The 24179-nt window shown below is 32.3% G+C and overlaps 2 protein-coding genes across 2 annotated transcripts in view; both read right to left on the bottom strand.

Annotated features, from left to right (window-relative positions):
• LOC114329316 (glycogen-binding subunit 76A) overlaps positions 1–10744 on the bottom strand; it is a 294793-nt gene extending 284049 nt beyond the window's left edge. The window contains exon 1 of the mRNA XM_050656801.1: positions 10629–10744. Coding sequence (XP_050512758.1) covers positions 10629–10633 — 5 coding nt within the window. The 5' untranslated portion in view covers positions 10634–10744. The remainder of the gene's footprint in view (positions 1–10628) is intronic.
• Positions 10745–18196: 7452 nt separating this feature from the next.
• Positions 18197–24179, bottom strand: part of LOC114334928 (SUMO-activating enzyme subunit 2) — a 47861-nt gene continuing 41878 nt past the window's right edge. The window contains exon 8 of the mRNA XM_028285065.2: positions 18197–18692. Coding sequence (XP_028140866.1) covers positions 18496–18692 — 197 coding nt within the window. The 3' untranslated portion in view covers positions 18197–18495. The remainder of the gene's footprint in view (positions 18693–24179) is intronic.

The following is a 24179-nucleotide window of genomic DNA, read 5'->3' as shown; positions in this document are numbered from 1 at the left end:
TCAAAAATCAAAATGGTCAACATTTGAGCGTTTACGGGCTGGGTAATTAAAATACAAATAAACTGTCTAATGAAATAAAAATTAATGTATTTTCACCAGATTTCACCATGGATACAAATTTATACAGGGTGGGCCAAAGAAAAGAGTTCACCTCGATATTTGTCAATAGTTACCTATTAGATTACCTATTAGCCGAAATAGGTCCATTTTTATTTTTATTATATTGCAACTTGGTCAACCTGTAAAAATAATGATCATAATGTTTATATTAGCGAATAGAGAATTGAATACGCTTTCAAATAAAATACCACAACACCCCTATTCCCATTTAAAAAATCATCAATTACGTCATCACACTCTAATGGATGACGTCACAGTATTAAACATATCCCAAAAAGTTGCAATATAATAAAATAAAAATGGACCTATTTCGGCATTTCCTTAAAATCTAATAGGTAACTATTGCCAAATATCGAGGTGGACTCTTTTCTTAGGCCAACCCTGTATAAATTTGTATTCACAAAATACATTAATTTTTATTTCATTAGACAGTTTATTTGAATTTTAATTACCCTGCCCGCAAACACTCAAATTTTGACAATTTTGATTTTACCATCTTATCAGGCATGTAACTCCTATATGACGTAAGTCTGCAACTCCAAATTTTTAATCCTTATTTTTCTTGCTAGGGGCTAACATTCAGACAAATTTCTAATTTTTATAGAGATATAAGGGGTCAAACTTTTTTCAGATTATCAGATTTTTCAAAAAATTACATTTTTGAGATTTTTTTTGAAAAAATTTACTCAAGTCTCAAAGTTCAAACTTTTTTTATTTAAAGTATGTACGTATGTGTTTGCCAGAAAAAAATTACAAACCATTACCGGCTTGCCTTATGCTATTAAAAAAAATACTAAAATGGAATTTTATCAGTTTATCTTTTCAAACTTTGAGGTTCATTTAAGGCCTTAAGGGTAGTTTGAAATTAAATAATGCTATAGGCCGTTTTTTAAAGCATACTTTTCTAAAAATTTTTGTTTTTAATTTATTGTTCTAGGACAAACCTCAGTGAAAATATTGGCTAAAGAGTGACGCCATGTTTTCCGTGAAAATGATCAATACGCTTTAACAAAAATGGCCTTCATCCGCAAACTATATTTTTAAAAAATAAAATAAATGGAGTTTTGTAGTCTCTATAGACTGAAGTTTAAAAGATAGAAAAATAAAAAATATTAAAAATAGTCAAGCAACCAACTTAATTTATATTGGACCACTTGGCATGGATTGACCCAGAATAATAGAAATGAATTCCAGTGACGAAGAGTTACAGTTTCTTTTATTTGTTTATCGTAGATAAAATATTGTATGAAACTGTGCGTGAAGTACTTTTTGCGAACTTACGCGATTTATAGCACTCGCTCCGTTGTCGCTCGTGCTCTAAACATCGCGTGCGTTCGCAAAAAGCATACTTCACGAACTGCTTCATAAATAACTATTTATCCTATGTTGCTGCGCGATATTTTACAATTCAATCTGACCATCCACTACACTCACCGTGGGTCCCATTTTCGCGCTTCATTTTACTGCTCTTACAGCGCCGTAAATTGTTGCTTGTCTGGCCGTAGCCTTACGCACTATACTCACTATACAACCTATAAAAATCGTGTAAGCCGTTTCTGACATAATTGAGGGGTTCCAAAAATAAAACTCACTTTGTATGTTGGGGGTTGCAACCTACACAAATTTTTAAATGGTAGGACTCGAATGGCCCTTAATTTTAACCATAAGTTTTTATTACAGATAGTTGTTTTTATTTTATATTTTTAACCAATTAGTTTTTTGGCCATTTTAACAAATTGCATTAAAATTTCTGCCTTTGTATCCCCAAAGTAAATATAACCCTCTTAAACTCAACACAACAAATGTTTTGATAAAAATCCTCAAACCTGTCAATGTTTATATCGCGGTAGACCAGTTTTTAAGCAATAATTTTTGCAACTGGACCCCTCAATTTTTTTTTATTTTTATTTGAGGCACCGTCTATATTGTAAAATTTAGAAAGAGACTTATACTTGCGCTGCATGGGACAAAGAGATTTTATATACTTGGAAGAATACATAAAATTCCTATATTTACAGCTTGAGTTTCAAATGAGACTCTTATGTTGTGAATAGAGTTTTTTCAGCAAAACCATTTGGAACGCATCTTCGTTAGATATCTGAGAACTACCCCAAAAGAGGTGATTTTTTTAATCAAACAATAATAATTGTTTTAACGATATTCCACTTTATCAAAAGTATACGAATTATTTCTCATTTACTTCTTTTATAAATCATACGATTTTCTATTGTAGTCTGTTACCAATTCCGTATCAATATTGTTTGGATAATTCTACTGAATTTTTAGCGGTATTATATAGTAACTAGTATATAATATGATAAATCCTAACAATAAACACACTTAAATACACTACGTTAGTTTTAAAAACAACTCCTTTTTTAATTAATCAATTTTTAGAATATGTCTTGTTAGATGATTTATATAACGGTGTAAAAATAAATTTTAAGTTAAGTATCTACATGTTGTGTTTATTTTATTTACCTACTGTTTTATAGTACGGGTTATCTGCTTTCCGGGTGAAACATTTTTTAAATTACATTTTTTAATATAGGGTACAATTATTATATTAAAACAAACAAATGAAATAGATAATGCGGAAAAATCCCCTTACGAATAATTCACACATCCACTACTTCGGGCTGGGAAATTTTTTTTGAATAGAATCAAAGATCCAAACACCAGTTCTTAGAAATGTGTTTCGCCCTCTTCAACCTCTCTGGGCTCATCAGTGAAGATGAGAGGTTGAATATCTTCAGACACATTCCAATAAAAAAACAACATTCGAGACCTAGACATAGCAGGAGCGTAAATCTACGCCCAATCTGACAATGACCGTCTCAAGTTTTTAATTCCCTAATTACTTAAAGTAAAATGTATGTTTTAAAAACAAAAGATGTAGATCTTTGAAACACACTCAGTGATCAAAAGATCCGAAGTTACTGGTTTGGACGACCACTCGTACGAAAACAAACAAATGAAATAGAGAATGCGGAAAACCCCTTACGAATAATTCACACATCCACTACTTCGGGCTGGGAAAATTTTTTTGAATATGTAGAATCAAAGATCCAAACACCAGTTCTTAAATTGATAAAACGGTCATTGTCAGATTGGGCGTAGATTTACGCTCCTGCTATGTCTAGGTCTCGAATGTTGCTTTTTGATTGGAATATGTCTGAAGATATTCAACCTCTCATCTTCACTGATGAGCCCAGAGAGGTTGAAGAGGGCGAAACACATTTCTAAGAACTGGTGTTTGGATCTTTGATTCTATTCAAAAAAATGTTCCCATCCCGAATTAGTGGATGTGTGAATTATTCGTAAGGGGATTTTTCCGCATTCTCTATTTCATTTGTTTGTTTTCGTACGAGTGGTCGTCCAAACCAGCAACTTTGAATCTTTTGATCACTGAGTGTGTTTCAAAGATCTACATCTTTTGTTTTTTAAAAATTATTTTATTTTTAAATTAAATAAGCATATTCAGTACAGTTCATAGATTATTCAACAAAAGATTCAAAAAAATATTGAAAAATAAGCCAACGGTGGCAAATTTTTAAAGACACCTCAAAAAACAATGAATTTTGCGGTGGACATCGAAACTCATAAACAAAAAATTCAAAAAGATTTTATTTGCTTATAAATTTATGGAGGTAACGCTGTCCAGTTTTTTAAGTTTATAGACTTTCGACTTTTTGATATCACTCAGAAGTCAAAATAGACAAGGCGTAAGCGGCGGGTTCGTTGGGAAAAATATTCTCATGAGATTTTTTTGCATAATTACATTCGTGAGACATCCCAAAATAAGGTTCAAGAAGTCGCCCACGTGAAAAGTGGACCAAATTTTTTTTAATCAAATTGCAAAAATCAATTGTGTTGGCCCGAAAAATTGTTTTGTAGGTTTTTTGGACCATTCTGGATAAAAAAGGTCTCTTATAATTTTTCTCTAAAGTTGATCGTTTTCGAGTTATAAGCAATTTATAATTAAAAAAAAAACGAAAAATGGCGATTTTCAAGGCTTAATAACTCGGTTAAAAGTTATTATTATGAAAGTCAGAAAGTGACTAAATCAAAGTTTAATGCCCCCCTACAAGATCCCGAAGAAATTTTTGTCATTATTTTATTACTAAGCTGTTATTTTTAAGTAACAATATTGAGCGCCATGCACGTGGTAGCCGGCATGGTGCATGGCGCTCAATATAAGAGATCTTTTTTATCCAGAATGGTCCAAAAAACCTACAAAAAAATTGTCGGGGCCAAAAATATTGATTTTTGCAATTTGATTAAAAAAATTGTTAAAAAAAATTTGGCCCACTTTTCACGTGGGCGACTTCTTGAACCTTATTCTGGGATGTCTCACGAATGTAATTATGCAAAAAAATCTCATGGGAATATTTTTCCCAACGAACCCGCCGTTTTCGTCTTGTCTAAATCAACGAATTGTTTTTGCAGAAAGGATGAAAATCAACATATTTATTACGATTAAACAAAAAATATCTCGATAGCGTTTCCTCAAGGAATGTGTAACGAAAATACAGTGTGTCCACGGATGGGGTGGCCAAGAGGAAAAACTTTTTTATTTTCAATTTTAGCGAAAAATGTCATTCCCTGATAGAAAGTTTTGCTTGTTCTAAAACCCCATAAAATGAAATAAAATTCAAGTTTTTTAAATCCTGCTTAATTTTATAGCCAATTTTATGTAAATCCCTATAAATTTTTGCACTTAGTTCGAAATTGTAACAATAATAACGGAGAACAACCCTTTCGCTTCTCTGGATTATGAAGCCAGACTTTGTCGTTCTCCTTGAATCATCAAATTATTTATTAATTAAATAATTATTAATCCAATAATTTTAATAATGAAATTTATCACAAGATAAATTCTTTATTGAATGCTTAACATTGTCGAAAAAAATGACAATTCGCAAATTATTTATCGGAGTTGACAGTTACGAAGCTACATTGTGGCTTGGCAACACTAGATTATTGTTACGATTTCGAATTCAGTGCAAAAATTTATAGGGATTTACATAAAATGGGCTACAAAATTAAGCAGGATTTGAAAAACTTGAATTTTATTTCGTTTTATGGGGTTTTAGAACAAACAAAACTTTTTATCAAGAATGGCATTTTTCGCTAAAATTGAAAATAAAAAAGTTTTTTCTCTTGGGCATCCTAACCGTGGACACACTGTATATACAAAATTCCAGTTGGGTCGGTCAAGAGTTTTTGAGTTACAATTTCTACAGATTTTGAAAAATGCAGTTTTGAGGAAAACGCTTTCAAAAAGTATTGTCAACTTTTCATTTTCTTTTCTGTCTGTCAAGTCGTAACTGTCTGGCGCAAACTGGCTGCGAAGCGAGTCGAAGGTAGGGAGATAGTGTTGAATATCCTACCTTCGAAGCGCTTTGCAGCAGGTTCGCGCCAGCGCTCTTGAACGTAGTGAACAACGGTCAACAGCTGTTCGAATTTTCTTTTGTAAATTACTCCGCGATTTAAAAACATATTCCTGTGTGCATCACTTTACAATTGGACAGACAAAAAATAAATTGAAAGTAAAAGTTCACAATACTTTAAAAGCGTTTTTCTTAAAACTGCTTTTTTTAAAGACTAGACATTGTAACTCAAAAACTACTTGACCGACCCACCTGGAATTTTGTATATATTTTTTTGAAGTTATACTTCCTTACGCGCGATATGAGGGTGAATTTTTATATGTTAAAACCTACGATCCCGGCGCATGAGCATTATAACTTTGTTCTGATTGGATGTTCAAATGACATGTCAAAAATTATCCAATATGGCAGCTGTAGCGCAGCTGTGGTTTGGACGGTTGACGGTTTGGTTATGTATGGTTGTTGCGTTTTAAAATTTGTAGGAAGACAAACAACAAAGGTTAGTTAATAGTTATACTGCCTTTTTAAATAGTTTTCATATTATATTTTTGAAGTTATACTTCAAAATGTTTTAATTTATGTATGTATCAGTCCAGAAAAGGTGTGGAAAGAATATATTAGTGTTTTTAAATATATTTTTCTACAAACGTGTTAAAAATGCAATGTTTAGGACTCCATAGGAGCGTTAAAAATGCTACTTTAAGGCACTAGTGCTTTAAAAATTTTAAGGCACTGCAGTTAAAAGTGAATTGTCAAATTGTGAAACGTCAAAATATTTATATTTCATTTATTAACATTAATATTAATAATACAACTTGCGCAATTTGAAAAAGGTGGTTTAAAAGGTTTTTTATTATAATTTTGTGTCTTTGGATTTGTCTTCCTTGGGCGTAAAATAATAAAACATCTATTTTTATATTTCACTTGTCACCGTGATGTATAATTATGTATATCTGAAGGGTAAGTAGCATGCGGCTTGATGGCCTTGTTGGTAGAGCATTGGACCAGAGATCAAAAAATCGCGAGATTGCGGGTTCAAATCCCGGACGATTCATATTTTTTTCTTTTTTTTTTAATATTTGGCATTGTTAAGTTTTGGTTCATTTTTGGTAATTATTGTTAATTTTTTGTATTGTAACTGTTAAGTAGGTATATTTATTTCGTTGAAATTATATTATAATAGAAGTATAACTTCTTACGTGCGTACAAAGTACACACACATTCTTTTTTAGACATCATTCCTTGAGGTAACGCTGTCGAGCTATTTTTTGTTTCATGCTTATTTTTTGTTTAACAATAATAAATACGTTGATTTTCACCCTTTTTGCCAAAAAATTCGTTGTTTTGACTTCTGAGTGATATTAAAAAGTTAAAAGTCGATGAAACTAAAATTGGATTTATAGTTTGACGTAGCGTAGACGTAGACGTAAGAAACGGACTGCAGACGTAAGGAAATATTTTGTCAATTTATAAACTAACGCAGCGGAATTTTTGCGCATGAGTAGAAACAGTGGCTTAATTTAACAACATAGCCTAAAAATTATACGAACCGTAAACAATGGATTAGGAAATAAACGAAGGTATGCTCCTTAGTGCCGTGGAATTTCCAACTATGTTTCATTTCCTGGTCTTTAAAATGTTCATTGGATTTACTTATCGTATATGTGTGGACAACCCCGAATTAACAGGCTAATAAACAACTCATATTTATCTGAAATATTGAAACTACACTATGATATATTTTTATTAAATTAATAACATCCATTGTATAATACCATCCATTGTAACAAATAATTAACAAAATTCTAATATGTTGGCAAACAACTTTACAAAGCGTATGAGGGGGCGGGTCCACTTTGAGTGACAGAACAAAATTCTTCCTTATCATTGGCCAGACGTAAGAAACGCACTGTAAAAGATGAAAGTTGGTCATATCTTCCGTTCCGTTACGTTTCTCTTACGTCCCGTCATGCGCTTACGTTCATTTATAAACAAGAGTACACAAAATTCGGTGTTGAACTTTTCCAGTGCGTCTACGTCTACGCTATGTCAAACTATAAATCCAACTTAAAAAACTCGACAGCGTTACCTCAAGAAACTCATAAGCTAATAAAATCTTGAATTTTTTGTTTACCGTATGCTTGTTTAATTTAAAAATAAAATAATTCTACCATACTTTCAAAAAAAATGTGCTTGAAATATTGATTTCAACCCCTACGGCCCCCCCTTAAGGATAGCTATGACACGATTTTGATAGTCAGCCCATGCAAGTCGTATTTGTCTATCTATGAAATTTAATAAAAAAATGTTTCATCCGGAAAGCAGAGGGCAGATGGGTGCAAGTCGATCTTTATTCGGATCTTAGACTATTAAGTTTTATTTATATTTGAAATATAAATATAATGTCCTTTTCATGGGCATTTTTCAGTGCGTCATAAATGATAGAAAAAAAAGGTAAGTCCGTTATAATACACATGTATAACATTTATTCTAACATGACATTTTAGTTAAATGTGACAGTTGTCACATTTTATTTGCAATTTGGCATAAAAACAAATCAATTGTGTTTATTGCATTTATAAAATGGTATTTTCTTTGATTTGTATAGTCTTATAAATTGTACGATTATATTCGTAGATATATAATCTATTATATAATTCGTAAATATTTTTTTTTCGGTTATAGCGCCATCTATCGACAACTAGAATAAATGTTATAAATGTCTGTAATCACCGACCTGCCTTTTTTCTGTCACTTACAATTTAATGCGTTAGAAAGAAATCGAAAAACTGTGACGCACTGAAAGATGCCTATGAGAAAAAGATTACAGGGTGTTTCATTTATGATCAGTCACAGTTAAGGCCGGGACACACATATCCGCACGGCGTCTGAGCCAACAAGGCTGGCCATGCTGTCTTTGCTCGGTACGGGCTCAATGCGGATATGTCTCCCGGCCGTTATGCGTGCGCACTTTTGGCTGAGTTTATATTTTGTCCTCTCCCATATATTTTGGTCTAAAAGTATGTCTAAAAATGGGAGAGGACAGGATATCAAAAAGAGCACTGAACGCTAGAATGAAGGGAAAGACACCGGTTGGAAAGCCAAGAAAGCGCAGAGAAGACACAGTAAGCAGCGACGCACAAGCACTTTTAGGCGTCCGTATATGGGTAAGTAACAAGGGTGGAGGCAAACAATAAAGGAGGCCAAGCTTCCATTTGGGATGTGGTGGCGTAGTAGAAAAAGAAGAAATATAATTTACAACCCTACATATATTTTTATTTTGGAGAATAGGTGAGCAAAAAACTGCCTACCCAAGTAGCACCGAACGGGTTTATTAAGTCTTATGGATGCTTTAAAACTATAGAATAAAACTAAAACCAATTGGTTTTTAAGTAAACCTTAAGGTTGCAATAAAACCGCTTTCAGCATAAAAGGGCCCACACTGAAAGAGGTCAATAAAACCGAAAATAAAAACCTTAAAACTTTGTTTTCTTAAGCAACTGGTTTTAAAGATGCTGTGAAGGTGCTTTTAAAACCATGTTAAAAGACACTTTAGGTGCAGGCAGTTTTATAGCAAACTTAAAAAGGTTTCTTAAATGGAGACTTTTAAAGAAAATTTACCATATTAAATTATTCTTTAAACCCATATGCTCCATATAGTCCAACAAATTTTTACATGTGTTATGATAGGTAGATACGTATTTGTAACCATAAAATAATAAAAAGTACTTGGTTATTTCAAATTGTCAAGGTAGAAAAACACTTGCGCGCCCATCTTTATTGATAATGTTAACAAAAATAGGTCTAAATAATTCACGCGCCCTAAAATTTATGACTTTTGGAGATTAAAAAAATAATAATAATAAAACAATTTAAATGCGAAAAATATTAATTTGAAAGAAAAATAATTTTATCTACAATTTTAATGTTAAAATAAATCGAATTTATGTCTTTAAGTCGCTTATTTATAATTGTTATGTAAGCCTTATACTGTAATCTATCATGGCTTTCAGCATCTCCATAAGGCAATATGGCCGAAAACCAAATAAGACTATTTAGTCTATCGACAGAGAATTGTTAAGATCAAATCGTTTTATTTTATACATTTCCAAGAGCATATATCCTACATAAAAGCAAGGTTACCTTGGAATTAAAACCGTTTAGTATTAATGCTGCTGTATTAATCCCACTCGGTTTTAATGTGAATCTAACTTTAAAATCAAGGCGTCGTAGTACTGTCTATTGTATTCTTTGAAAAATATTATTTATTCCATATTAACTGTACTTCCAGTTTTTACAATATAATACACCAATATTTCGCTCTAAAACAATTGGCCGACCATTTGGGACATGAAAGAAGAGGGGATGAGTTTAGTTTTATTGTTTTTAACTAGTTTAGTCTTTACGATAACCAAATTGATTCAGTTAAGAGCGTTTGGTTTTAACATAGCCTAATAATTGCTTTTAAGAAAGCAACTTTAAAGAAAACTAAAAGAATAGTTTTAAGGCATATGATTTACTGACATAATTGTCTCGAGAACAAGTAGTTTTAATAATAGGTTTTATTAGTCATATTAGGAGAATCTTTAAAACTGCAATAAAACTAAAAGGTCACAAACTAGAATCTAATAAAACCAAACAGTCCGGAAGTTCTTTATAAAACTGATTAGTTTTAAAGTGAGCTGAGAATAAACCATTTTAAAACTACAATAAGACAAATTATCTTTTAAGATTAAGTAGTCTTATTTGATACTCTTATTAGATACTTTAAAACTAGTGACAAATGCTTAACAGTTTTAAAGATCTGGCAGTATATCTACAAGGTAACTTTAAAACCATTATCTTCTTATTTACCACAATAAAACCTTTATAAACCTTAAATAAAACTAAAATGTTTTTATTGTGCTACTTGGGTATTTATTAATAATTAATATACATGAATTATTGCTGATAATGATAATATACATGAATGCGTAGGTATAGTTAAAGATATTATAAGTGGTCAACGAAATCGTCGGATTGAATTTTTGTGTTCGCGCAATCTTGATGCGCTGAATAGCTGCGTCTCTACTTTGATATTTACATTCAGTGTAATATTTATTGTAGATGACTTACCTCATATTGTTTCAGAAATCACTGCTGTAAATACATATACATTCACATACACCACTTTCAAGCACTCAACGAAAAATTTCTCTACAATGAATTGTCTTTGGAAAGAATTGAGAAAAAAATTTTTATTTTTAACTAAATTTTTGAGTTATTGTACTTTGAAATAAACAGTAGGTATATTATCGCTAACCAACTCACGAGATATGTTTTTATTTTTTATTCATTGCCAAGGCCAGTAGCACATAGATATAAATATTCATTTATTATATTATCAGGTATCACAAGCTAAAAATAGCCGAACACAATCACCTTACTTGTTAGATTTGTTTAAATTTTTTGACCTTACCTTATAATCTTCCAAATATTTCTCGATTTATTGTTAGAAATAGATTTTTTGTAAACAGCACGTCTAAATTAAGTTATTACCACCTGAAAATAATAATACTTTTACCATTAATTCAGATATTTTAATTATTTTTTAACACATGAACAGTTTATTTCAGAAAGGGATCTGAGTCAGTTTTTTGATATTTTGTTAAGAGTGGATTCATTCACTATGATGGTAGACACATATCGTTTATGGTAGAAAGAGATCCGATTCATTATATTTATTATAATAGAGAAATCGTATGGCGTACTTTTACTACAGAAAAGGACCCAAGTCAGTGATTGAGGTACTTTTCATCATCCATCAAGGAATCGTTAGAATAGTGTTGAGTGTAACCAGTGGCGTAGCTAGGGTGGGGCGGAGGGGGCGGTCCGCTCGAGGGTGGTCCGCGGGACCCGTTCGAGGGTGACACCCAAGAAAACCAATTGCAAAAAATTGAGATCACAAAAAAATCAAAATAAAATTTAATATTATTTTGTGAACACACGAAACCGAGAAAAGTCTAGGTCAAATTACCATTTCTTGGATTTTTTTCGTTAAAAGGAAAAAAGAAGCTAAAAGTAACGAAATGCTTAAGAAGCTTGAAATTGGTTTAGGTTTAGATTATTATGAATCGCCGTTCACAGGAATACGATAATGCAGCTGTTATGAGCGGGGTACATGGATGAATACAAGCTATTATTAAAGCAAAAAACAAAAAGGTACACATATACTCTTTTGCACACAATAGGTACATATCTTGTGTAACATTTTTCGGAACTGTATAGGCAATTTTTAATTTTCTGCTTCCACTAGCTGCTGGGAAGTGCTTGTTAAACACAGCAAATCTTTTATTAAACGACTTTCCAAAATGCGTTGAAATGCTCACTATGCTGCAGTTAAAGTACTGGCAGAACATTTTGATAGTTTTGTTGCTGCAATTGAAGAATTATATTATCATCAATAAGAAAATTTAGGCACTAGAGGTGCTGCACATACCATATGCCCGCTGTGTGTAATTTCACATTTCTTTGTTATATTTTCTTTTGGAATGATGTACTAAGAGAAATAAGTTTTTGTCATATTGAATTGCAAAGTAAAAGCATAACCGTTTATTAATCAGAAGAGACCAAAATAGGTGCACTTTGTGGTCATATTATAGCTGAATCAATAGATCTTACACGAAAAAATATAAGGACGAACTTCAAAAAAACATGTTGGAATATTTTGACCTATTCATTGCATGTTGAACTTGAAACCAGATCAATGTCCATTCATGATGTGGCTTCATTGTTCGAGGTTATGCCGATACACATTTTGCTTTTCATGAACAGTTGAATTTAGCTCTTTCAACATTTTGTGACTTTTACCATGAATAGAGGTATCAAAAGCAGACCTCCGGCTATAAATACCAAGGCTCAGAAGACATTTACAAGCGGCCAATATTACAGCCACTAAATGGTTAGTCGTGTATCGGTTACTTCATGTGAGAGAAGTTCTAGTAAGCTCTAAAATTAATCAAGACTTACTTGCGAACAAAACAATGACGCAAACAAGGCTAAATAACCTCGGTTTATTAACTATGATTCTTAATTTTCATTATTCAAAACATACGTTTATCGGATTTTCGTTGATTTTAACAATCTTTATTTTTTGGATTTGGGGTGACACCATCGATTACCGCCCCGGGTGTCACCCATACTAGCTACGCCACAGAGTGTAACTTGTAGCAATGTTTAGTGTTTTAGCAATACTGGGTTGGGATAAAGTATGGAACCAAGCAAATATCTTTGAAACGAAAAGAACAATATTTATGAAACTTTGCATGCAAGTACAGTGACGCAAAATGTATCTGTTGTCATATTTTTTGTTACTATTCCACTTCCGGTTTTACCGGAAATACCCCTAACTTATTTCATTTAAATGGGACACCCTATATATTTTTGCGGATTTTAAAAGAACTTGTTATTTTTAATTCATACATACCAAATTTGGTAGAGAAAATTTGTTAAAAAGTGTCTGTAGATAATTTTTTGTATTAATACAACGTAATAGGAAATAAACGAGTACCATCTATACTGTAGACTAAAATTGTTGTTCACATACACTGCATGACTTATTTGAATTTAGTATAGTAGGTAAAACTCTTACTGAACTAATTGACAGAAATAAGTTGTATTAAAAATGGTTCATTTAAGTGGAAAAGATCGTATTGAAATATTAATGATAATAGGTTATGGTGAATTTTCATTTTTTGGAAGTGAATTTTCCAAATCCATGGATTGGACGTGGAGGATTCATAGAGTGGCCCGCTCGTTCTCCGGACCTCAACCCGTTAGATTTTTTTCTTTGGGTTATCTAAAATTACGTGTTTACGTTAGACGACCAACATGCTTGCAGGATTTGAGACAAAGAATAATAATTGATGAATGTGAACTAATACGTGGAGAAATCTTGCAAAAAGTGACTCAAGAATTTATTTATAGGCTTGCACGTTGTCAAGAGGTGAACAGCAAACATTTTCAACATTTGACATTTTTTTTTATTTTTAATATCATTGGTCTAACGTAAATTAATTAACCTATTTTTTAACTGTAAAGAGATTTATTTCTTGTTTTAATAGTTTTTTCTTCCAAACTTGGTATGTGTGAATTAAAAATAACAAGTTCTTTTAAAATCTGCAAAAATATACAGGGTGTCCCATTTAAAGTAAATAAGTTAAGGGTATTTCCGGTGAAACCGGAAGTGGAGTAGTAACAAAAAATATGGCATCAGATGCCTTTTGCGTCACTGTACTTGCATGCAAAGTTTCATAAATATTGTTCTTTTCGTTTCAAAGATATTTGCTTGGTTCCATACTTTATCCCAAATCTGTATATGCTGTAATGTGTTATAATGAACTATGAAAATAAATTATGTAATCGACCGAGTCTGTAATTTTATTGCAGAAAGGTACGTAATTAGATGAAAAACACACATTATTATTTTTTTATAAATGAACAATATTATTAAATTGCAAATTATTAGCTCTAATCTACGTGTTCAGATGTACCTAGATGACTTAAGAAAAAATTATCATGGCACAAAACTCAGGATTTTTATATCCAGACAGTTTTTTGCGTATTTCTTAAAAGTTAGTTAACACGGCTCAAATCCCTTTCAGAAATAAGCTGTTCACATAAAATGTGATTCACATGTTAATTTACCCAAAAAAGACTAAATTCGTGGTTATAACAGCAGATCTAATAAAGTGTAAATTAGAGCTGGAGAGCCAAATAATAGAACAAGTCATTAAGTTTAAATATTTAGACATCACACTATCTAGCTACGGAGAGCTCGAAACAGAAGTGAAAGATCAGGTGAATAAAGCAAACAGAGCCGCAGGTTGCCTGAATGAAACAATATGGAGAAATAAAAACATAGGAAAAGAAGTGAAAGGCAGAATTTACAAAACAGTCATCAGACCAATAATGACATACGCGGCAGAAACACGACCTGATACAGAAAGAACAAAAATAATGCTAGAAACAGGAGAGATGAAAACACTGCGAAAAATCGATGGTAAGACACTGTGGGATAGAGCTAGAAGTGCAGATATACGACGGAGATGCAAGGTGGACAACATTAATAACTGGGTGAAAAACAGAAGAGTAGAAAGGAACGACCACATAAGCCGAATGACAACAAATAAAGTAGTAAAGACGGCGAGAGACGGTTCCCCAATAGGAAGACGATCAGTGGGAAGACCAAGAAAACGATGGAACGACAACTTACTGGAGGCACATTGAAAAACAGACAGTCATGTCTACATAAAAAGAAGAAGACATAAAATGGGACGTTGTGGGTCTCTGTGAAGTAAGACGAGAAACAGAGGACATGTGTAACTCTGAAATCAGGGCATAAGCTTTTCTGTATGAGAAACAAAGAAAAAATAGGTGTTGGATTTATGATTCATAATAGACACAAGTTTAATGGATTTAGCTAGACCTAGACCCTTAAACAAGCTAAAAAAACTTGTCTTTGTCGACTTTGAAAAAGCATTTGACATGGTCAACCAAAGTGAAATGCTCCATGCTCTAATGAAATATTGAATAGACCATCGATACATACCTATTGCTTTTCTATCTTTGAAGAATATATATCTTATATCTTTGAAGAAGATGAAAAACAACAAAGCACCAGGAGAAGATGGAGTCATAATAGAAGCTACAAATGCGACGTGCCCTTCTCAACCAAATAAAAATTTGTTTAGCCTTTCTTCTAACAGATTGTTGCATACTGGAAACATGGAACAATGCAGTAACAATTTTACTATACAAGAAAGGAGACAAGGCGCATTTAGAAAACTATAGACCAATCAGCTTATTGAACCACATCTATAAAATTATTACCCGAATAGTTACAAGACTAAAAAAAGTTGGATTTCTACCAGGCAGCCCCGAGAACAAGCTGGCTTCTGCTCAAAATTCGGAACAAACGATCACCTACATGCAGTAGAAACCTATAGAAAAATAAAAAAATCAATAGAATATAATCACTGGTACTTATCTTTGTAGACTTTCACAAATCCTTCGACACCGTGGAACTAGACACCATTATAACTGCTCTGAACAACAGTAAATAGACTACTGCTTTACAAAGTTAGTACAAACATTGTACCAGAATGCCACAATGCGTATAAAACTACATGATACCACCAGCAGTGCCGGATTTAGGGTACTTGCGGCCCTAGGCCAAATTACCCCGAGCGGTCCCCGATAACTTCACGATTATTATAATATAATAATAATTAAAACGTTTATTTTACTTTTACTTTTTAAAATTCGTAATACAAAGTATAACATAAATGAATAGACATGCCTCTAATGTTCTAGTTGAATAAGTACATAAATAGGTTGAAATGTATTCACTAATTATTAAATAATCTTGGTTTGCAAATTTGGATAAAACCCCAAAACATCTCTAATAGCCACTTTACACCATGCAACTAATTGCGCAATTAATTGCACAATTTCTTGCAGCAATAGAAATTGCATCGTGTCATATGCGAATTGCACAGAAAAGCTGCAACTCCTTGCTGCAAGAATAAGTTGCAGCTAAATAGAACATGTCCTATTTTTCATGCAATTTTTTCTGCAATTTGGTTATATTTTTAGTAACTTTTAAGGCTACAGTGTTTGTTTTTACTTTTCTGCTGTCAACAAATAAAAGATTTTGATGACATTGAACTTCTCAACTTCTGTCATCTTAAATTTCAAACCAAACAATTTATTAACAAAACTAGAGGAACTTTTTACCAATTTCAAGCTTCACAGATAATATTATTCAGGTGAATAACTTTAATTATGCAACATAGGGATTAAAAAAAACTATTTTATTTCTTACAACTTGTTTCCTTTTGTAAATGAATAATATGTATTACATACTTGGATTAGGTATTAATTGATTTTGTTATACTTAATACATAATATTATAATTTTCTCAAATTATAATCTAACATCTTTAATCTAATATCTGATAATTCTACTCAAAAAATTACATTTAATTTGTAAAAACAAACATAACCTAAAATTTATGCTATTTTGTCAAAGTTTCTGTCTATTTCATGTCAGTTTATGCAATTGTTTGCACCGTGTAATCACTTTATTGCAGAAAGTTAGTTGCAACTTATTGCACAAGTTCTTGCGCAAGAAATTGTGCAATTCATTGCGCAATTACTTGCATCGTGTAAAGTGGCTATAACAACAATTTATATATTTATAGAAATTTCGAAAAAGAAAATTTATAGAAAGAATTATATATTTATAGAAGCCTCTGAGATGTTGGTTTTTCGAAGGATGCTGAAGATCTCTTGGACAGATCACGTGACCAACAACGAGGTACTGAGAAGAATGGAAACCGAAAGAGAACTCCTAAATATTGTAAAAAATACAAAACAAGTTATCTAGGACATAATTTACAGAGGAGAAAGATACAACTTTTTACGACTCATAATGGAAGGGAAAGTCGAAGGAAGAAGAGGTTCAGGAAGGAGAAAATGCTCCTGGCTAAAGAACGTGAGAGACTGGACAGGCATGGACACACATTCGATACTAAGAACCTCTCAATATAGAGAGCAATTTGCTGTAAATGTAATTTGCAATTTGCTGTAGTTATAGCCAACCTTCAGTAATGGAGAAAGCACCTTAAGAAGATAAAAAATATATAATTCAAAATGATATGTGTTTGTGTTTGTAAGCAAACAGCAGTTATTTGTAAAATTATTATATTATAAATTAGTATTGTCGGTTATTTTTAAAATTAAATACCATTTGTTTCATTCGGAGGGAAAAGTACAGATGACAACAAAAGACTAAAAAAAGCTGAGTTGAAAAGACATACCTAAGTAAAAGAACAAGCAAAATAATATGAACTGTACTAGTAACAAAATACGGTACTGAAAAAACAAAATATTTAAGAATATAGCAAATAAACTTCTAAATAGATCGTTCAATTCATTATTCTCTTATACTGAAAATCGTCAATGTCATATTTTTATTTTGGATAAAGTTGGATCATTGACACTCACTCCACTCCATACTCATAATAAATATCATATCTAAACTCTAAACACTCACTTTTCTAGCTTTTTTTGGCTGCAAAATCTTTAACCAAATTTTTAAAGTCTAAGGCTTGAAAAAGCTCAGCATTTGAAACAAAACTAGCCAAACTAGACAATCTAGAATCTTCGTCAGAAGTCAAGTTCTTCAAGTAGTTTTTGATTCTTTTCAACACGCTGAATGATCTTTCTCCAGATACATTAGATGTCATCATGCATAGTAGAATGCGCAAAGCCGTGTCCATATTCGGAAATAATGTTAACTTTTTTTCATGAATGATTTTCAGATACTCCAAAAGTGTATTTCTCGGAGGCTTGGAAATCTTGTTGTCATGAGGTTCTCTTTCTTCATAAAAAAATATACCTTCAACAAAGCCTTTGATCGAACTGTACACACTCTTCTCCAAGGTCACCATCTACAGTAGAACGTCAATAATCCAGATTAATTGGGACCGGACCCCATCCGGATTATCAAATTATCCGGATTATCGAAATTATTTATCATTGTTTATCATTTTAGTTAGTAATCTTTATTTAAAGCCGAAGCCGTTAGCAGTTTTTGGGATATTCTGCGGTAATGATATACAGAAAAAAAAAACAATGGTATACAAATAAAATACTCGTTATATTGACATTTATTTATCTTATTTTTTTCACAAATTCCCTTGACAGTACAAAACGAAAGTGATCTTGAAAAATATTTGTTTAAGTATGAAATATCACAATGAACTAATAGGTATAAGAGTTAGAGATTATTCAAATTTTAAATGTAGGAAGTAACAAAAATAATTTACTCTTAAGAATTTCAAGAAAAGGAATTCTTCCTTCAAGAAAAATGGTCTTTAGCAAGTATCAACTTAAAATAATGTTCTTGAAATGTTTATGAAACAAAACAATTATTACATCTAGTCGATAATAGAAATATCCTCATCAGTAGGATTAAGTTTCCTTCTTTTAGAGGAAGAACCTTCTTGGGGATCATTATCAACTTCTTCCGCTTCGTCGTCGTCTTCTTCGCCCACAACCATAAGATCATCGTCATCGCTGACTTCATCTTTTGTGTCGGCCTTGGAGTTTCCGTTTTTCTCGCCATTTTGCTCGCCTAGAAATTTAAAAATTAAACAAACTGGAACTAAACCTAGATCTGCATTCTAGAGAAAGCAAGATCTGCATTTCAAAAAAAATCTAAGCTATTCAAATGTCATGATTTATCAATCCCCATAAAAATAAGGTTACTACGATGTTATATCTTTCCTATACTGTTATACGGAGTTAAGTCGTGGACTTTCACAGACGTCACTTACAAGAAAATTGAGGCTTTCGAAATGTAGCGTTATCATCGTCTAATCCTGAAGATATCTTATACCGATCACGTTACTAACCCGGGTGTTTTGTTAAGAATGCAAAAAAAGAGAGCTGTTAACCACAACAAAAATAGCCACAATCGAATGCCTCGGTCACATCATAAGAAACAGCGAGATATATGAACTGCTACAACTAATCTTGCAGGGAAACTTAAAAGGAAACGAGGACCAGGAAGGTGAAGGATTTCCTGGCTGAAAAATCTACGTATGTGGTTCAACACAACAACCACAAATATTTTCAGAGCGGCAGTGTGCAAAGTACAGATTGCCATGATGGTCGCCAACATCCGAAATGGACAGAGCTACAAGAAGAAGAAGGAACTAAACGGGAAATTAATTTTAAAAATATATCAAATTATGTGTCTATACTAAAATTAGAATAAATATGCACTATACTAAATTTACAATCAAGATGCAGTAGAAATAAACAAACCAAGACACGTTAAACGAATCATAATTTAAAATGTATAAACTTTGGAAATCATGATTTGGGAGTGCTCCTAGTAGCATTTAACGTGTCTTGGTTTGTTTATTTCTACTGCATCTTGATTGTAAATTTAGTTTAGAAATAAACAAACTACGACACGTTGAATGCTACAAGGAACACCCCCGAATAATACAATGTATAAATTTTGTAAATCATGATTTGGGAGTGCTCCCTGTAACCATTGATTATAAATATTCCACTAGATAGCTCACCTCTTGGTAACCGAAAGACGTATCAACAACTAGATGGCGCTACTCGAAAACCGTATCGAGATTTCTCATTCTCTCTCCGACTTGCGAGGAGGTAGGAGTAGTGTCAGGGCCGAACTTACCCTATAAGGTGTATTATCTGTGACAAGTGTTGTGACAAGTTATAGCAAAATTAAAAAAAAAAAGGACTCACATTTTAGATAAAATGGCCTCTGTAACGCATAAGTGTGTTTACGCGGGATGTTTTGAAAGAAACGATGGAACAAATAATAATATATCTTTCTTTAAATATTCCCTGAAAGACGTAGAGCGCACAAAAATTTGGCAAAAAAACTGCGGAAATATTGATATTATATTGATGGATATCAGTGACCTGAAACAGAGGGTAATTTGCAAGCATCATTATGCAGTGGAACATATTTACCAAAGTGACCAAAGAAAGTTATTAAGGAAAAATGCTGTTCCTCTAAAATTTGCACAGTTAGCAACTGATTTAGGTGAGTACGCAACTATGGAAATATTTTTATGTTTGCCTAATGCGCTTTGTCAATGAGAATAATACTATTAAAATATATTTTATATAAAATCAGTTGATATTGAGTGATTTATATATTTTTTATACAATTAAATCAAAAGAGATTTTTTTAAATATGAATGCGTTGTTAGTATCACACCAGAAATAACGGAGATGCTTGTTTTGCTTTAATTAAAATTACACATACATTTCAATGATCACCTATTTTAGGTGATACCCCACCAGTATTATGCTCTACATACGTTTATTGCGGTACGAAACGTAAAAGATCTACAAGTGGCGATTGTATGGTTAGGTCAACTCCATCGCCTAAGAGATCAAGTAGTAGTCTCAGTGATATTTCCAGTTTTGATATTAATTTGCCCACAAAACTTGAAACTGAATTGACGGAGAAGGTAAAAAAATTGGAGTATCAAGTAAATGCTTTAAAGAAGAAGTGCCGTCAGAAGAACAGTCAGCGTTGTAGAAGAACAACAAAAAACAGAAAATCGGCAACCAAATTCATGATACAGGTACTGTTAAAAAATAAAAGTATATACGTGCACACTTTTGTTAATATGCAGTTTTCACACAAAACTCGTTCACAATGGAGTCACAATGAAAAGGATTTAGCTCTGGCCATTTATTATAAGTCTCCTAGTTGTTAAAAATTTTTAATCAGATCTCTTAACTTTATATTACCTTCAGTAAAAACAACTCAAACTTGGTTGCGTGTCATAAAATTAAGAACTGGTTTAAACATTTCCTTAATTGACAAGTTGAGGAAAAAAGCAGAGACAATGGGTGGAATGCATAAAACGTAGTATCTGCTAATGCTTCGAGTACGTACTACATTTTTGAAGAATTTGCTACACTTACAAAGGATTTGCTTTCCTCCGTAGCATCTGCTACTATTTACCAGATACATAGAAGGATGTACTACGCTTTTGAAGTATTTGCTAGTTTAGTAGAATTTGCTTCAGTTTAGGTGAAGTTGGTCGATGAACGACTTCGGCGTAGGTGTTTTTTGTTAAAAATGGCAGCATTTATGAATGTTCGTCGTAGAAAAATCTACAAACCAGGAAGAAGATACAATGACGATATTTATCGTAAAATATTTAGGTAAGTATCATGAGTCGAGCAGTTTTATTCATACAGTGCGCTGGAATAAGTGTTACCCCCCATATTAACTCAATTATGTTTAGTATATAAGCAAAACGCTCGGAGAGGTCAATTTTTAAAATAATCATAGTATAGTATAGCATCAATGTTCCGAACTTTACGCAATCCCTCTTCAGGTGACATTCATAACTTTGATTTTTTAAATGAGAAAGTACATCATGTGACACCCCATTTAAAAGCTTCTGAAATACTGATTACAAAAATGTATAATATTTGGGCAAAATTTCGGTCAAATGATTTTTAAATGCATTCATTTTTTTTTAATCCTGAGAAAACTAATAAGAATTTTTGAAAATTTTAAACGCAGAATAAAAGATTACAAATATTACCGAGGGCCGAAAGTCCATATAAAAACTTCTATATTGTTTATTTAAATAAGTTACAGGGGTGAAAACGAAGAGAAAATTTAGTATGATTTTTAATTTCAAATAGGTATATCATCCAAAATAACATTTCTATATGGTTGACTAACTGCTCACCAGCTTCAGCAAACTTTATCAATGCATTGGCGGCTCGTTCTGAGCTTCTGCCGAAGACTGTTGAGCTCGAGTACAAGAAATTTAAGCTTCGGCTGCTTCAATTCGTTTTCGTAAGCAGGTCTTCTGTAGTTCAATCAGCGACTCCTCCTTCGCACTAGGATATTTTAGAGCTCTGCCTGTTAGTTTTTGGCAACCAGAATTGGAGCTAAAAGAACGTTTTCATCATTTTTTTTTGTGATGAAACCCCAATCTCCTCTGTTACATCAGCCTGACAAGCACCTGGTACTCTGTGCAAGACTGAATTTTCTCCAATGTTCCATAACTCATAGAATTTTCTTTGAAAGTCAGTTCGATTTTTTACCAGTTTTTTTTACGTCAACAATTTTTTGAACTTTTGTTTTCATGTTGTTGAATTTCTTCAAAATCTGTTTTGAATCTAGGTTTTTTTCGATTATTTCATTAAAGGCAACAGTTAATTTATTCAATGTAGCTTCTTTTTCATTTTTAATTTTTGGGACCATTCTTTTATCAAATAAAATTTGATAGTTTTCAAGCAGATTAACAAACAATACTTGTTCATTTTTATCCTCGCCTAACTCTTTTGTCGCTTCAGAATCTGACCCACTCATTTTTACTCACTACTCACTTATTCTAATAATAATTTGGTACGTAAAAATGTGAACTCACAAAACACAAAAGCACATGAAAAACTATTTAGTTCTAATACGATTGGTGTGATGCGCACAAGGGCACTACGGCTGGCGCTACGTTTAGTAGTAGATCCTTCAGGTCAATAGCAAGTACTTCGGTTGTGTAGTACTGTCTTCTCAGCAAAGCACCTACTTTTATGTAAAAGAAAATGCTACAAATTAGATACTATTTGCTGAAGCAATAGTATATACTACGTTTTATGCATTCCACCCAATGGATGAGTGGGAAAAAATTTGTGTGTTAATGTTTGATGAAATTTCTTTGAAAAAACAATTGGAGTGCAATAAATTAGATGACATTATACAAGGGTTTCAAGATTTAGGTGCTTTAGGAAGAACAAACAAACTTGCCAACACAGGTCTGGTTTTCATGATGCGCGGCTTGCTACATAAGGCTACGCGACTTGCTACAGGTGGTCCAATACATAGCGACAACTTAAAAAACATTGCAGCTGAAAGTTGTTTCAAAATTACAAAATATTGGGTATATACCAAAAGTGTTGTGTGATCAAGCATCTAATAATAGAGCTTTATTTAAGCTGTTAGGCGCATGTAAGGATCAGCCTGCAATAGAAATAGGAAATCAGAGGATTTTCACTGTGTTCGATACACCCCACTTATTAAAAAGTCTAAGAAATAATTTTCTTAACAAAAAGTTGACATTTTTTGTCGATTCTAAACAAATATCGTGGCAAGATATTGAATACACATACAACATCGATAGAACCAGTGTGAGAGCACGATGCATGGTGAAAATAACAAACGTTCATATAAACCCTAATAATTTTCAAAAAATGCGTGTAAAATTAGCAGCACAAATTTTTTCCAACTCAATTGCCTCAGCAATATCAACGGCAATATCTGTAGGGCAGTTACACACCAAAACGGCTTCTCTTACTGCCGAATTTTTGAAAATTATAAATAATATTTTTGATGGTCTTAACAGCAAATATTGTAGTGATAGTAATCCAAACAGAAAGCCAATGTCTCAACTGAATGTTAAACTACACTATTAGTTTTAGTTTATATATACAGTAGATATTAACAAGTATTTTATAATATCAGGAAAACAATATCAGTATGTCTTAAAACCTTGGAATCATATGGAAACTTTTTTATTCAGTTTAGGGAAAAATGTATTATTGATAAAAACTTGCATGTCCTAAAACTCAAAATGAAAGAATCAGATGTCAAATATTATGAGTCGTATACCAAGTTTGTTAAAAAAATATTAATTCTTCTCAAGAGTAATATACCTTCACTTTTAAAGCACTTTCATATAAATATGAACGTGGTTTTTAATTGTTCTCGACTTTTAATAATAAAATGTTTCGATATTGTCAATAATGAAAGTACTTCTTGAGAACAAGAAATAATAAATATCTTTTTTTCCTAAAATTTTAATTTTACTATCTTAGTTTGAAAAGAATTAACATTCAAATATACTTATTTACTTTGTTTTGAAATATGATCTAATTAGTGATGTTTTAAACTTGCTAATCCTGTCCGTTTATCAGCTTTTACCTATTGTTCCTAGGCAGATGGCCCTCATCTATTTATATGTTGGAAATTCCCTGTCATTTTATCAAGATATATGTATACCAAATTTCATGCCAATCCAATGGATTCTTTAAAATTCGGAGG

Source organism: Diabrotica virgifera, chromosome 7 (genome assembly GCF_917563875.1).
Source record: "Diabrotica virgifera virgifera chromosome 7, PGI_DIABVI_V3a".
Lineage (NCBI taxonomy): Eukaryota > Metazoa > Arthropoda > Insecta > Coleoptera > Chrysomelidae > Diabrotica > Diabrotica virgifera.
This window is presented reverse-complemented; position numbering and strand designations above follow the sequence as displayed.